Raw genomic sequence first — 15,408 nt, 5'->3', positions numbered from 1 at the left:
AGATCAGAGCAGATGGACTTCTGGTTTTTAGCCAACATTTCAATATTGCACAAAGATGAGCAAGTTGGTATTTGGATTAGAGGGGGTAATCTGTAAATTTCATGTTTTATGTAACTTTAAAAATGTTCATGCTTAGCTGATGTCGACATAAATTATCTGCATGTGTTTTGGTGCAATGCCATGGTTGCTATAACCAACACTGACATCTTAGCAAAAGACAGCAAAAAAACGGTTTGTGTGAGATTCTTGAGTGACATATTTACTAAACATTCAGCCAGGCTCCAGTTAAGGTCATTGTAGGTTAAAAAAAAGAAATAAAACCCATGCCTATTTTTTGAAAGCACTTTCAAAAAATTATTGTGCTGGTAATGAAAATAACTGGCAACACACGAGAAGTTGTTTTTCCTTACTGTGTTGAAGATTTAGTAGGAAATGTACACTGAAATAATTTGAATGTACTTGGAATGTAGTTTAAATCTTTAGCAGGAAAATATAAGTATTCAAAAATGTATGTTTGCTCACTCCAAGGGGAACACATTGAGTCAACAACATACTGATTCTTCTGCTTACTCCTGATTAGGCAACAAGGTTACATTTCTACTTCAACCAAGATGCTTTTATGTTGCTGAACTTTGTTATCATATGTTAATTTTTAGCAGAAGCTGAGTAATTTAGAAGAAAAAATGTCTTTGTAGGTGATCTCAAGCCATGCCTTTGAAACTGATGCTTAATAAAGTCTACATTAAACCCATCTGACTTGCAGTGTAGAAGCAGAATGCTCCCAGTTTTGATTCATTTTCTTTACAATTTTGTGTTTGCTAATAAGGTAAGTTCAGAACCAGATGTTCCATTCTGAGTCTGGTTGATGTAGCAGACAAAAAGTGGCTGGATCAGCGAAAGATCAGTAACTAAAAATGCTTTTTTCCTTGCAGTCAAGGTAAGAACATCATTCATGAAATCATAAATTAGATAGGTAGAAAAACTTAAATATGAAGCTACTTTTAAAAATACATTTTATACATAACTTGTACTGTATTAGTTATTGAAACAGTTTGGGTTTCAACTGAGTCCCAGATTTTGTTTTCAGAAGGGTGCAGTGGAAAACATTTATAAGCTCTTTAGACTATAATCTCAAAACTTAAACCAATTGCAATAAACTGAATTGTTATCTTATGATGCCTTTGAAACAGCAATGAATCTTTTAAAAATTGGGAAGTTGTCTTCCAAACAACTGCCATATATTAATATTTGTAATATAGTATATTAAGCACACTATATTGTTAATTTTCCCATAAAACCAGTAGCAACAGACTTAAAGGGCTACATCCTTATGGAAACTGGTGTTTTAGTTAATAAATAATCTAAAAAAATAATTTTAAATGTAGAATTTTGTAGTTTGCTATGCTAACTAGTGGTAAATAATTTAGCATTATAGTTGGAAAAAATGTTTATTAATAGTAAAGTTCACATATTATTTTTGACAGCATAACTGCTTAAACAAAACAGACAATCCAACAAAAGAAGTACATGAATTGAAACACACATACCACCACATAGTAAATAGATCAAATGTGTCCATTCAAACAAATGATAATGTTGCACTTTACATCTGCACAGTGGGATTAACGGGCTTTCTGATGTGATCACTTTGGGTCTCTTCCCTCAGTCTGATCCTTTTAGTCAGTTCAAGAGCAATAAATTCCCTCAGGCGAAGCGTGGCTATTTCCCAAACAAACACTCATGCTCCCTGAAATTTAAATCACTAAATACCCAACAAGGAATTTCGGTCAAAGAGGGCCCATAAAGAGTCAACACATAAACCAGGAAGCAGAACTCAACTCCTAAACAATAACTCAGAGATTTAAAAAATAAAACAAAATCTGAATTTTAAACGTGATTAAAAAGAGAAGCTGCAGTTTCAGAGCGTCTTAAACGTGCGGACATACACTCAGATATGCACTCACAAAGCACGATTAATGATTGAGTTCATGGTTTGATATCAGTCTGAACAACAATCTCATCACAAGGTGAATAATTTCGTGGCAGCTCGTAGCTCTTTCCTTGGGAACTGCAGCCCTGCATGTTTTAGCTCCCAAACACAAGATTTGAATATTAACATGCATTTTCAACAGCTACTAAATGGACCTTATGATGAGCTTGTTTTGTTAAAGTGACAGCTCAGATCTTTTTAAATGGGGTTGTGTGAAAAGGTTGTAAACAAATAATATCTTTGAACAACCTCAGTCTGGACAAACAGAATTTGTTTCTTGGTGCTGCTCATCAATCTGATCAAAATTAAACTCTTTTTCTCCAAACTGAGGTCATTCAAAGAGCTATCCATAGCAGGTAAGACATTAATTGTTCACAACCTTTCCACAGAACTCCACTTCAAAAGATCTGAACTATTCCTAAGTAAAATTAGATGCCATCCTCTTCTGCTCCAGTTTCATTTTGAGCTCTGAAACTAGTGCTTTGTTCACAGTGTCCTGTCTATTCAGCTTCTTTCTAGGTTTGGGTGCCACCGATGTGGAGACTGTTGGTACAGTCCACTGCCGGTCTTTGTGGATGTAGTTAGGTGGTGGAGGGGGCAGAGACGGTGCACAGGGTGGTGGAGGTGGAATCCAGTGTCTCACAACACTGGGGGAGTTGTTGTTACAGTTGACGTTCTCCACGTTAACCTCTGGCTCTTGCTCTTCCTCTTTAATTTTGAATTTCTCTCCAGTGGTTGACGATGTCTTGAGGGGGTTTCTGAAGTTCCAAAATGGCTGTCTCTGGGGCCTTCTCCGTACTCTGCGGGTAGGCAGGATCCGGTTGGACTTTTTGTTGCGCAAGAACGTTGCAGTTGAGATGATGACGGTGACTACGACCATGAGACCAATAATACCAGCAAGCATACCTATAATTTGCATTGGGTTGTTTTTATTCTGCAATAAAAATGATCCCAAAGGCCCCCCTTCTTTAGTCTGTAAAAGAGCACAAGGAGAATTCACATCCATGGGACTGAAATCACACATTTTTCTTTTACTTTTTAAAAAGGTTTTAGTAAAATGGTATGCAGCTGTACTTGTATAGTCATGTAAAATATTATGTAAAAGGTTAAAAAAAAAAACTTTTTACAACTATTACTCTTTGTTTAAAATAGTGATTATACAAGAAATCTCTTTTGTTACAATTTGTCAAGACAAGATCAGAGAGGTTCATGGAGGAACCCATAGCTGAGACCATTCATCATCTGAGAATGAAGATGAGAATAAATAAAATCCCAAACTAAAAAGCCTAAATATTGTTTTAAATTGTTGTGGTGGTATAGTGCAAATACTAAATTAATATGTTCAAGAAAATACTTTTTTTGGGAGGATATTGTGCTCTTGCATGTACTCTTTTACAGACGCAGTCTTGTTCCACTAGAAAAGAAAAGTCCTCTGAAAATGAATAATTCTTGGTACAACAGAGTAAAACCAAAAATACTGCTGTTCTGCTGATCTCAAGGCAAGCTCCGTTTATGGCACAGGCCTCCGTGCAATCTTTCTGATCTTGCCGTGAGGTTGTATACGGGTCTTTTTCACAGATTTCCAGTACATAAGAGTTGAAATGAAGATTGTCAGTGAAATGGTGAAAGTCACAAGGGTCAAACAAATTCCAAAGACTGTCCCTGGACGTTTCCTTAGGCCCAGGAAGTATGAGAAAAACCTGGATTTGACCTGGAAACATTACAATAGCATTTATGAGATTTTTCTGACTATAAATTTTCAAGCTAATCAGTAAAACAAAAAAAAAACAATACTGTGACAATGTGATTATTGCTTACATATCTTCACATAAAAACTTACCATTTTATCACAATGTTGTAAAATTATTACATTTTGTATATTATTAAGTAACATTTAGTTTCTAAAAAATGTTACCTAAACATTTATTTAAAACATCCAAACAAGATATATGTTGAGTTCAGTGTATGAATGTTGATTTAACATTCACAGTTTTCCTGTTTTTTTGTTTTCTTTCTTGTCCTGTACATTTTCTTGCAATCTAATTACTTGTTCATACTTTGTGGTATTTTAATAATTCATATATCAAAATGTTCAGCTTTAGAAAAATGGTGCCATGACCTTTTGTTTTTGCAACTTTTATGCTTTTGAAAATGTTTAATTTTATTTACAAATATTTTTCCCATAGAAATGCACTGAGATGTCTTCAATTCTTTCAAAATGGTAAATTGCCATTCAGGTCACTCAAAGCACTTTTCAACACAATCTCTGCCCTCATTTATCCATCCACACACATTCATACAGACCTCCACAACATCTCTACAAAGCTAATCAGAATGAATCATACTATAGAGTCTAATCAGTACTTTGGATTGCATTTACACACCATTGGGGCACACTTCGAAAGCAATGAGGGGTTCAGCGTCTTGCCCAGGGACACTTTGACCTGTGACTGCTACCAGGAATCAAACCTCCAACTCTCTTGTTGGAGGACGACTGCTCTAACCACAAAAACAGGGCAATTTCTCTATTCATATGAAGATTTTTAATGTTATTATATTGGAGTTTTGCTTTATTTGGAATTGATTCAAGCTAATCATGAGAAACATATCTGCTGTATTTTTTTTCCTAAATATTAGGCAAAAATCATGAAAAAGTAAATTCAATTAATTAATAATTTAAAGACCATTTAAACAGATTTATGGTTGTGACTTACAGCTTCAGTGATGTCAATCTTGACGACTGCAGTGGTGCTGAAGGATGGCTGCCCTCGGTCCCGGGCCTGAACCACCAGGGACCAGCTGCAGTCTCTCTTTTTAGTGATGTTCTGAATGATGGCCATTGACTTGATGTATGACTTGAGTTTGATTTCTCCCGTGTCAGTGTTAATGTCAAATATGTTGTTGTCTGGCTCAGCTTTCATGATGGCATACTCAATAACATTGTTTGGTACTTCTGCATCATCATCTACAGCCTATGGAGAGGGTTAGATTAATAATTTAATTAGGTATGAGTAATTTGATTTTCTCTTTGTATAAAACTACACAACAGTCTTTACCTCTATTTTCACAGGCGCTCCTATCACCATGGTCTTCTCAAGGAAGTTGTCATTGAAAGCAGGAGGATGGTCGTTCAGATCCAGCACAGTCACAAAGACTTCAGCCAGGCTGTACTTTCCCTCAGCATCCTCTGCCTTCACATAGAAGTTATACTTGGACCTCACCTCAGCATCCAGGCTTGCCCAGGGCTGCGTGTATATAATCCCAGATGTAGGCTGGATCAGAAACCTGCAAATAATGATATGTCTTCCTTAAACCCATGAGTCATCTTATTTGTACCTAGCAGAGCTAAGTTGATTCATAGAGTAAGAAACATTTTATAAAAAAATTTGGAACATTTTGAAAAATATGAATAAAACCTTTCATACACCTTACATTTGACAACAAAATTGTGGAAAGACAACAAAGCAATTATTAAAACTGAGATTCTGGAAAAAATGTACATGAGCTAGGTTTGACTTTGACTTCAATAACACATCGCAGAAATCTGTAGCATCAAATACAAGATAATTGTGTCAGTGATTAAAAAGACAAAAGGGCAGTTCTTCCTAAAGTAGATCTCAGGAAGAGCTTGGAAACTGGTTTGATTAAGTAGTAAGCCTACAGTCTTCTGATCTGATGCACATGTGACAAACTGAAGGTAAGCAGGCCTGATCAGGCCCTTTTTACAAGTTTATCCAGCCTGCAAGATAATATTTTAAATGTATTGGAACTGGTCTGGCAATTCATGATAGAGTCTCTGTTGGTTCTTATTTTGCTTGACAAACAGAACATAGTCCCTACAGACCTCATGCTGCATGCAGTCAAGTTTGAAGCAAATGAAGGTTGAATTTTACTTACTTATTTGATTTTGACATGGAAAGAGCAACTATGCATGCCCAAATTGGACCGTCAGGAATGGATTTCAGGTACTTGATTTAAGCTAAAAGGCATCTTCTGAGCACATGAGAAAATGAAATGTAGCGAATCCATAAATCTTCTTGAAAAAGGGGAATGACTCTTTTTTTTCAATTTATTAAGGCCTCAAAAAGATTAAAAAAATAGTTATGTGGTTGCTTTTACAAAGGAAGTAAAAATATAATTTCCAGCTAAATTGGTTGGTTTTACTTTCATACAGAGACATGAAAACTTGAATATTTTGCATTACCTCTCAAATGTCAATGGAATGGTGTTTCACTGTCCCATCACAGTCATTTTAATTAAAAACCCAGTAGAATTCTAGCTGAACGTGAGAGTTTTATTTGCAGACTTGTTTAGTTGCCCTGCAGTGACTTTGTTGTAGTGTAAGGTACCCAGAAGCAAAGAGCAGTCTATTTTCTCCTCCAATCCTATTAGAGGATTAAAACAGACTGAGCCAGCAGAGATACAAGCTATGTGCTATTGTGCTCGTCCAAATGTACCACAACATTCTGAAAACTAGTCTAAAAGGTCTGGTATGTAAAAGCATCAAACATCTTTTTTTTTTTTTGCTTCAAAGCAGCATTTTGAGAATAATCTGAAGAGACACAACCTCAAAATGATTTTGATTAAACAAGCATGAACTAAGCTTTAGCATTTCAAATCTCTCTCTGCTGGTTATTTTGGAAATCCTTCTCTATGCCATGTGACATCTCATATCTGCTTAAACTCATTACTGCAGAGCTTAAAACCTGCAGCAAATATGAAAAAAAAAAAAAAAAAAACCCTTTCCCACCTACGTTTGATTTGATAAATTGAGATGGTTATGGAGAACAACCTTTACAGATTAACCCCATGGCTGAACATAAAAAAGTTAATTTTCAAGCCTTTGTGATACACATAGACAAATAAAAACATCTTTCCTGTAAAATTTGTTAAAATGTGTGATATAGGGAATCAGTGGGACTGGATATAGAGTATAGTAGTTTTAAAGAGTATATTTACAGAGAACAGGGCTGTACAGGGAAACAAATAAAAAATCAATGAAAAAGCAAAGAGTTATTCAACAGAATTAAATTTTAGGATAATAAAACAAAATTGGGCATCCCATTTGAATGCCACACTGAGTAAGAATTGTTTTTGTTGAATCATTCAGGGGTCTGTAGTTAAAAATGTCACTTCTAGTTTCAAATCCAGTTGAACATTTAGTTTATTTTTGACATAGTTAGTTGTTCTCTTGCTAAAAAACAACAAGAGCAATAACTGTTCATTTTATAATGTTGAATGTCAATGTTTTATGATTATTGTGTTTTTATTTCTATGTAAGTGATGTTCTGTGTGTTACAGGTCTATCTTGTAAATGAGATTACTTGTCTCATTGAGATTACCTGTCTAAATAAAAGTAAATTAATAAATACAAGGATACATATTTATGAAGCAACAAAAGATAATTCCAATATTGTTTCCATTTTTTAATTTCATCTCATTTAAAAATGCCTTATTCTTGCAGTAAAATAATGCTGTTTGAGTACCCATGTGTAGTCATCAGTAAGCAATAGTGTGGATGTGTATTTGGCTTGTTGCTGAGATGTTATTAAAATAAAAACAGAAGTAATTTCTTTGTTACTTCTGGCAGAGCTTAGCTGTACTTTCATACTCACAGCTCAGCACCTGATCCATAGATAGAGTACTTCACTTCACCCCAAGGTCCTGAGTCCGGGTCTATTGCCTGCAGACAAACAACAGCAACACATAAGTGAAGAACAAAGAAAATATTTTTTTATGCTTTGTTGTTCAGTCAATTCAACACGTCAGTGCTTGGATATTTCTGTTTGGGGTAATCTCTCAGCATATTAAAGGTTGCATTTGTTAGGATTTTTCTTTTTTAAATGAAGAAAACAAAGCGGAAAAGCACTCAGTAAACTGGATGAATCAGTGCAGCAGTGGAACATGATGTTACAGGGCTAAGCCTTCAAAAGAGTGACTTTTGATGTTAGAATATTATCCTGGGCTTCAGCTAATCTGTCTGTCTGCAGCTGCTGGGATGTCTGTTCACTGTCTCCATATGTCCAAGGTCACTTGTTTGCTGTTGTTTTATCTGATTGAAATTGCCAGGGGTCAAGGCAAAGAGCCTCTGTGGTGTTCACACAGGGGCAGATCTTATTATTAGTTAGACTCCCTGCCTCTGCAGAGCTCATATGATCTGACAAGGACAGAGGAAAAGAGAGAGATCAAACACCAATCAATTTAGCATGTCCTTTAAAATGTTCACTCTACCTCAGGACATATTTTTGTGCTGTAGCTGTACGAGCCACTGAGCACTGGGTGGGGAAAAAGAAGCCAGGGAATTTGCTGTTACACAACAAAATGAAAGTGATAGCCATCTGGCAGCTTACCTCGCCTAGCTTTTATCTACATGATTTCACATATTATCCCAACCCCCACTGTCCAAAAAGTCTACATTTAGAGAATTAATGCCCCATTTGAACATTTTGTTAAAATCACCACTACGTTTGAGCTCTGACTGATGTACGTCAGCAATGGTGTGTATTTTTAGATGGGATGAAGACCGGCTCACCGTGACTGACACCACATTTGAGCCGCCGGGCGAGTTTTCTGGAATTCTGGCAATGTAGTAATCCAAGGAGAATTTGGGAGCGTTGTCGTTGGTGTCCAAGAGATGAATGACAATGTCTGCTGTGGCGCTGAATCTCTCAGGAGTATCAATCTCCATTGCAAGTAACTGAAAAAACAAAATATTCAAAATATAGATAGGCAAAAAGTGGAATATGCAAAAGATGGATGTCACATCTTGATGCTAATCAATGAGACAAGAATATATATCTGCAAAGTTGGTGTACAAATATAACCTTGTATGTTAAAAAATGGTGTTTCTCATAGTCCATGGCAGCAGAGTCCTCCACTAAAATAGTGACTTGGGCCTCGTTGAGGACAGTTTGGGGGACAACTCGTAGCATTCTTCCTGGTCCAATCAGTCGCAGATTAAATTTAGCATTTGCACCCTGCAGGAGCACACAGACATGTCATCATGCACTGACTTGTTTATTTTTGTCTATTTGTCTGTTTTTTATAGAGTTATATCAGGAAAACTAATATGCTGCAGGCAGTACTTTTAGACAGTTTAAAAAGCTTCAGTTGCATCAGTCATGTGGTGTAAATTATATCGATAGAAGTAGTAATACTTTAAGTAAAACATAACATTAATGGGCAAAACGAGTTGACTCTGTTATAATATAATCAGACAAAATCTTTAAAAAGCATTATGCATAAGAATACTTGCATAATATAGAACATGGCATGCACCTTTCTGTTTGTTTACTATTAATTCATGTAATTCAAAGGGATTGTCTGTGATAATGGCAGGCTTAATGCCATTGTGTAAACAGCAAGACAGACATCAACCTGAACCATGATATGATGAAGGCTGAATAAATCCACCCCTGATTAGATAAAACTGTCACACTGTTCGAAAATTAGGGTTTTTATGTAACTAAGCTAAGATGCTTTTTTCAGTGCTAAATGAAACTACCTGTTGCAATAAAATGTCAATAATCAACTACAACAGGATACATTTTCATAGCTACCTGATCAGAGTCATTAACTGTGATTTTCAGTCCTCGTAGTATTTCTCCCTCGGGCGGATGCTCGTACATGGTCAGCTCAAATATGCTCTGTGGGCCATTTTCTCCATAAAAAGTGGGAGGATTATTGTTTAGGTCCACAACACGGATCACCACTGTGGTCACCCCGTAGTCCAATAGCTGGCCTTCAGGACTTACTTCTGATGCCTGGACAGAGTTAAAGTTCACATCCTCTTTTAAGGAGTTTTTATGATGATGAAAACTCACTGAGAACAAACAGCATTATAAAAATGTCAACTTTTTATAAATTATGTGAAATATGATGGCTGAAAAAAAATTCTGACTTTTACCCTGACTTTAATGTTGAATATTTCTCTCTTCAGGTAAACAGGAGGACTCAGCAGTGAGATACAACCACTTGTTTCATTTATACCAAAAACACCATCATCACCTGGTCAAACAAACACAAGACAGGTAGATACTTTAGCATTTTGATTCCGATATTTTATTTATTAATTTATTCTACAAAACGACCCACCTTCATCAAATGAGTACTGGACCGGATTAGGGTTTCCCACATCACCATCCTCAGCAGAAACAGTAAATATTTCAGATCCCTGAGGAAAAATAAATAAAATCAGAAACAACTTGTGAGTAACGTGAGTTTTACACTTATTTGAAAGGTACTTTAAACTGTCATACACTTATTTCATTTTAAGAAGTGAGGTGTTTTTGATCCCGGAATGGAGGAGCGGGTATAGAAAATGGAGGGATATTTTTTGATGTACTGCAGTTTTTTTCATAAAAAACCCAAGAATTTGTTGTAGTTTTGACTTGCATAAAAGAGTTACTTTACAGAAATATATTAAATATAGAAAAACATAAAATATAAGAGTATTGTGGGATGAATAGTTGCCAAAACACCTGTCATGTATTTAAATTAATAGAAAGTAAATCACTGGGAGATGTGTCCACACTCACTGGCTTTGAGACTTCATAAACATAGCCGAAGTAGGGCGTCCCAATGAAAGATGGAGGAGTGTCTTGTGCATCGATCATATTGATGGTTAGGGTAGAAGAGGATGACAGAAATTGCTCCTTGCCATTGAAGTTTCCACCACCATCCTGAAAAAAACAAAAGGAGTCTTTAAACATCAAATTTTTTAATCGTATGAAGTTCATTTATTTATTAAGGTATGCATTTTATTATTGCATTTTATTATAATGGTATAGCTGGCAGTCTCCTTTCTTAAATCTCTGCTGAGACTGTTTAAAGTTTCTTGGTACAACTCAGTGGAATCCTGAAGATGAACTACTTGATACAAAATATTTATTACCCTGAAAAACTTTTTGAATGCTGTTAAAAGTCAAATCAGAACAAGCGAGGAGTTTGACTCCTTCATGGACTATGTTTGAACACAGTCCATTGCAATTCTTTCCATGTGAAACAAATTGCAAAATGGAACAAGTCAAAACTCAGTCCATGTATCTATGTGATGCTAAAATAATGATACAAAATAAAATGTTTGATTAAATGACATTAAAATAATCTCAGGTTTGAATTTGTTTTTCAATAGCACAAATCTACTCTGAACTAGGCCCCAGTTTTAATATCACCGTGACTGCTGTCTGTAAGGGTTCAATACTTAGTACTTACAATCATTTCACAGAAACACATTTCAAAATAAAAATGTTAATGAGCTGTGACACACCTACCTTAGCAATGACTATGACAAAATGAGTTTTGGTTTTCTCATAATCCAACGTTTCCCCTGATTTGATACGAAGGACACCACTATGTCTGTCGATGGCAAACAAATTGGACTGTAACGGAGGACAGAACAATGAGCATGAGTTTAAAACCACAAAAAAGGTGCAAATATGATCAACCCCAAAATCCTTTAACGCAGTTATGAGATACAAAAAAAGCTAATGGCTAATTTCTATGTATGTCTTAGCCAGTCAAGGTGTTTAAAATATACTCATGGACAGAGCAGACTGGTGAAATCTGCTCTGATCACATGTGAACACCCCCAACTCATCAGGCTCTAACATGCCCCGGCCAGCTACTCTACAGACCTAATAGTTCAAACTGCCAGCCAGTATTTCTTGCCACCTGCTTCCAAAGCATCGATCTAATCATTTAGTACCTGACACAAATATCATTGTGATGTAATCCCTGTTTTCACAATGCACCACATTCAAGCAACAGAACAATGAATGAAGTTCAAATGTTCAGCACAAAATCTAACTGAAGGGAAACCATTGAGTATGTCATTCAGACCAACAGCAGAACTGTCAACTTTCAGGAAACAAAAATGCTTTTTTGGTTCCTGTCAAAGTCATACCTGGAGATAGTATGTAACTGAGCCTCCTGAGCCTGTGTCTCTGTCCACAGCCTCCACTTTGTAGATGCTACTTCCAGATTCAGCTGTCTAAATTGTGCAACACAGAAAGTAATTTAAGCATAGACACGATCACTGTCAGATGGTGATTTTGCACTGAATGTGCATTTACTGAAACTTTGAATATAAATAAATTATAGACAATGACTTTTACTTTCATTCAACTTACTTCCACTACATCAATAATTGCTGGCAAGTTTTGAAACTCTGGCTTTTCATCATTTGCATCCATCACAAATATAGTAACTTTTTCAACAACCTAAACAAAGAAGAAGAAAATTACATGACTTGTTCAAATCAAGATATTTTTTAGGAAGGTTATGATTGTAAATGGTAAATAGAATGCATTTACAGTATGTTGTACTTTTGTAGTATATATTACCACACAAGACACATTCACCCATTCACATAAACACTTATACACTTATTCACATATTGAAGGAAACAGGGACACTTTGGTGTATGATTTCCTATATCATGTTCTAGTCACAACATTAAAACAGGAACATTGAGTAACACTGATTATTATATTTTAATGCAATGTTTTGCTAAAACATATTTGGTCCTGGACAATAAACTGCCTGAAGATCTTCAGAAAAGGCTTAAATGGACACATGGGACTAAAAAAGCAAATGGTTTTAATGTTGTGGCAGACTTTTCTGATTCATTATATATTATGTAAATACCTTGCTTTTTCCATCTGTGATACTGATATTAAAATCAATAGAGTCTTGTTTCTGAGTAAGAAAAAGAAAACAGAATAATTCAGTTATCTTTTTAAAAACCAAAATGTTTGCTGTTATACTTTATGTCCTAATTTTGCATTTACCTCTCTGTCCAGCTTTTCCACCAGTGTTATACTACCAGATTTTGGGTTGATCCTGAAGTACTCTTTTGACCCTGGATCAACGGAAAGGCCGTACCTCACCTCATGACCTTCAGGGTCTGTGCCATTGAGATAATAAATCTGTGTACCTGAAAGAAGACACCATAATGCAATTAAAGCAGGCTCCACTGTCAAATGAATGTCTTTTACGTACAAATCATGTACAAAATGTCAAGCTTTATTTTATTGGAAATAACACTCTGAAAAACAAACCAACAGTCTGCGTCTGACACACTAAGTTCCAGTAATGAGTATCCTAATTGATGTAAGGTGCATCACATTCACAGCCAACAACAACAACAGGTGGCAACAGCAGACAAGCATGCTGGTGTAAGCTCGCACATGCCACGCAACATCTGCTCATCTACCAAGAACTAGTTACCATTTTGAACTTTCAAATACCAGCAACTAAAGCAAACCACTTTGCTAATTGGTTCATTATGGCTCTGTTCACTATAATAAATGCACAAGCCTGGTCAGTCTCACCAATAGGAGTGTCCTCTGAGAGGCTAAACAGGGCCAGGTTCCCGTTGTCGCTGTACGGTCCGTTGTCGTAGAAATAGGGGGCAAAGTCGGCCTGTGCTGAGGACAGAGACATGAATCCATCAGGTGGTGCGTTACTGTATGTACACCATCAATCCATGACTGAATCGGGGTAGAAGTTTTATTAACGCTTTGTGTTTAACTTCATTTGATTAATTTTACAAGTTAGAGTTTCACTTCTCCTAAAAACTGATCAATGAATACAGTGTAAAATGTTCATACAGCTAACCTTATTGTGTCTTTTAACTGGGATTAAAAGTGAGTTACATAAACCCAGTAAGCTAACTCATCAAACATAGCCCTGAGATTGTTTTTTGTATGTTTTTCTCTGGAATATTGTAGAAACACTAGGACAGTTTTAGCTAACTGAACTATATCTTACCCTAAAAATAATTCTAAAATAAATCGAAGCAATCACAGTCAGAAGTACAACCTATTTTCAGCATCTATATCATTAATTTAGCCACTATGTGAACAAATTCCAAATCAAAACCAATAAAATAATCCTAACATTTATCTACAATTTTAAATTTGTTTAAAGAGCATTACTAATCAAATTAGATCAAGAACACACAAACAATCATTGAGGGAGACTTACCAAAACAGGCGTTCACAAACACAAAAAGCAGTGACAAATTTAAAAGCTTCTCATTCTTCATCCTAAAGAATGAAGCCATAAAACTGCACCATGAAGACGGCTCCGTCGAGAGCTCTGTACATGAGAAACAGCTCTCAAGGTGTTTTCGTGTGGAAGGCTAAAAGCAGATGCTTACATGCTAATCCAATGACTCCTAAGAATTACTCCTGACCCCCCTCAGTGCAGCTGGGCTTCATCAAGCAGAAATTCACTCAAGGCGCCTCTGTCTGCATAAATAAGGATATTCACAACGTTTGTTGGGCAGGAATATTGTATATTTTTAATACTATTAAATATCTATGCTGACAAAATTGTGTCACTCTGGTCAAACAGAAATATTCTGTTTTGCATCTTTATAACTACGTCATTAAACACCTTGTTATTTATGTTTTTTATATTTTTAAATAATTGCAATTCCAGGTTTTGTAATACTTTGCTTACACATTTTTGTAATAACCACCACACAATTTTTAAGCTGTAACAATAAGAAATTGTTCACTTATATTAAAGAGATGAGTGTGAAGTTTTGCAGTGTTAGACTTTTTATTGTATTCTGTTTATACACAAAATAAATGGAAATGAAACAAGCTTTTTCTTTTTTGCTTGGTCTTTTAAATTAAAATGACATTGATTACCTCTTCTGGAATTTTTGAGCACAAATTTAAGCACCAAAGTGAGCTTGTCATTTTCTTTGTTAATCTCATATTGTACCAGGTAGATTCTCGTGAACCACTGCTGAAACAATGGTCGCCCATTTCGACCACAAGTTGTCTTTGTACAAACACCAACCTGGAGATCGCTAAACAAAAGGGTGTGGCTACTGCTATTTTCAGCTTGTGTGTCTCTTTGGAGAGATGTGCTGCTGTTACCGTTAAACTTAACAAAGGTTGACTAATTAAAATAAATATTTATCTGTTCATCTGACTCACAGATAATCCTATCCGTGACAAAGGTATGGTAGCCAAAAGACCTCAAGTCCTTTCCAACCTTACCCCTTTTTTAAACCTACATTTTTTCATATGTCACCACATGGGCAATTTATCTGGTGTTTGAACATATTTTATGTTAAAATTGGTCACTGCTGGTGTAATCCTTTTGCATTATTTGCTGATCGTTGTGTGTTTTATAGAAGCATATTTCATATATTTTTTATTCATACACAAAATACCTACAACTCCAAGTTCTTCAAACTGCCTATTTATGTTTTTTTTTCCTGTTCAATATAAAATTACTAAATCCTTGCTTTGTCATTTTTTTTTTCAAATTGTCATCTAAAAGCAAACAAACCAGAAATAACTTAAATTTTTGCGACTTCAATTCACCACTCAGGTAACATATTTTGCCTTCCTCATTCAGAAAAACTACAGAAACAATAAATTGTGTCATTCTTT

The 15,408-nt window shown here is 35.6% G+C and overlaps 1 protein-coding gene across 3 annotated transcripts; it reads right to left on the bottom strand.

The window, feature by feature from the left end:
- Positions 1-2,309: 2,309 nt before the first annotated feature.
- cdhr1a (cadherin-related family member 1a) lies at positions 2,310-14,130 on the bottom strand. 3 transcript variants are annotated; one of them, XM_017427936.2, is made up of 18 exons: positions 13,979-14,130; positions 13,324-13,419; positions 12,781-12,926; positions 12,638-12,688; positions 12,121-12,210; positions 11,895-11,981; positions 11,512-11,517; positions 11,263-11,373; positions 10,528-10,671; positions 10,085-10,163; positions 9,897-9,997; positions 9,550-9,753; positions 8,815-8,967; positions 8,523-8,687; positions 7,606-7,673; positions 5,047-5,275; positions 4,705-4,962; positions 2,310-2,963 (listed from the first exon to the last, which is right to left on the bottom strand). In XM_017427936.2, exons 1-18 carry the CDS (start codon positions 14,055-14,057, stop codon positions 2,409-2,411), a joined length of 2,622 nt encoding a protein of 873 aa, XP_017283425.1. In that variant the 5' UTR covers positions 14,058-14,130; the 3' UTR covers positions 2,310-2,408. The 3 variants fall into 3 exon arrangements, with proteins under 3 accessions (XP_017283425.1, XP_017283435.1, XP_017283442.1); XM_017427953.2 differs by having other exon boundaries at positions 2,852-3,701; XM_017427946.2 differs by lacking the exon at positions 11,512-11,517 and having other exon boundaries at positions 11,263-11,370.
- Between the last annotated feature and the right edge of the window lie 1,278 nt (positions 14,131-15,408).

Source organism: Kryptolebias marmoratus, linkage group LG22, assembly GCF_001649575.2.
Source record: "Kryptolebias marmoratus isolate JLee-2015 linkage group LG22, ASM164957v2, whole genome shotgun sequence".
Taxonomy (NCBI): domain Eukaryota; kingdom Metazoa; phylum Chordata; class Actinopteri; order Cyprinodontiformes; family Rivulidae; genus Kryptolebias; species Kryptolebias marmoratus.
Note: the sequence above shows the minus strand (reverse complement) of the source record. Positions and strands in the feature narration are given on the sequence as shown.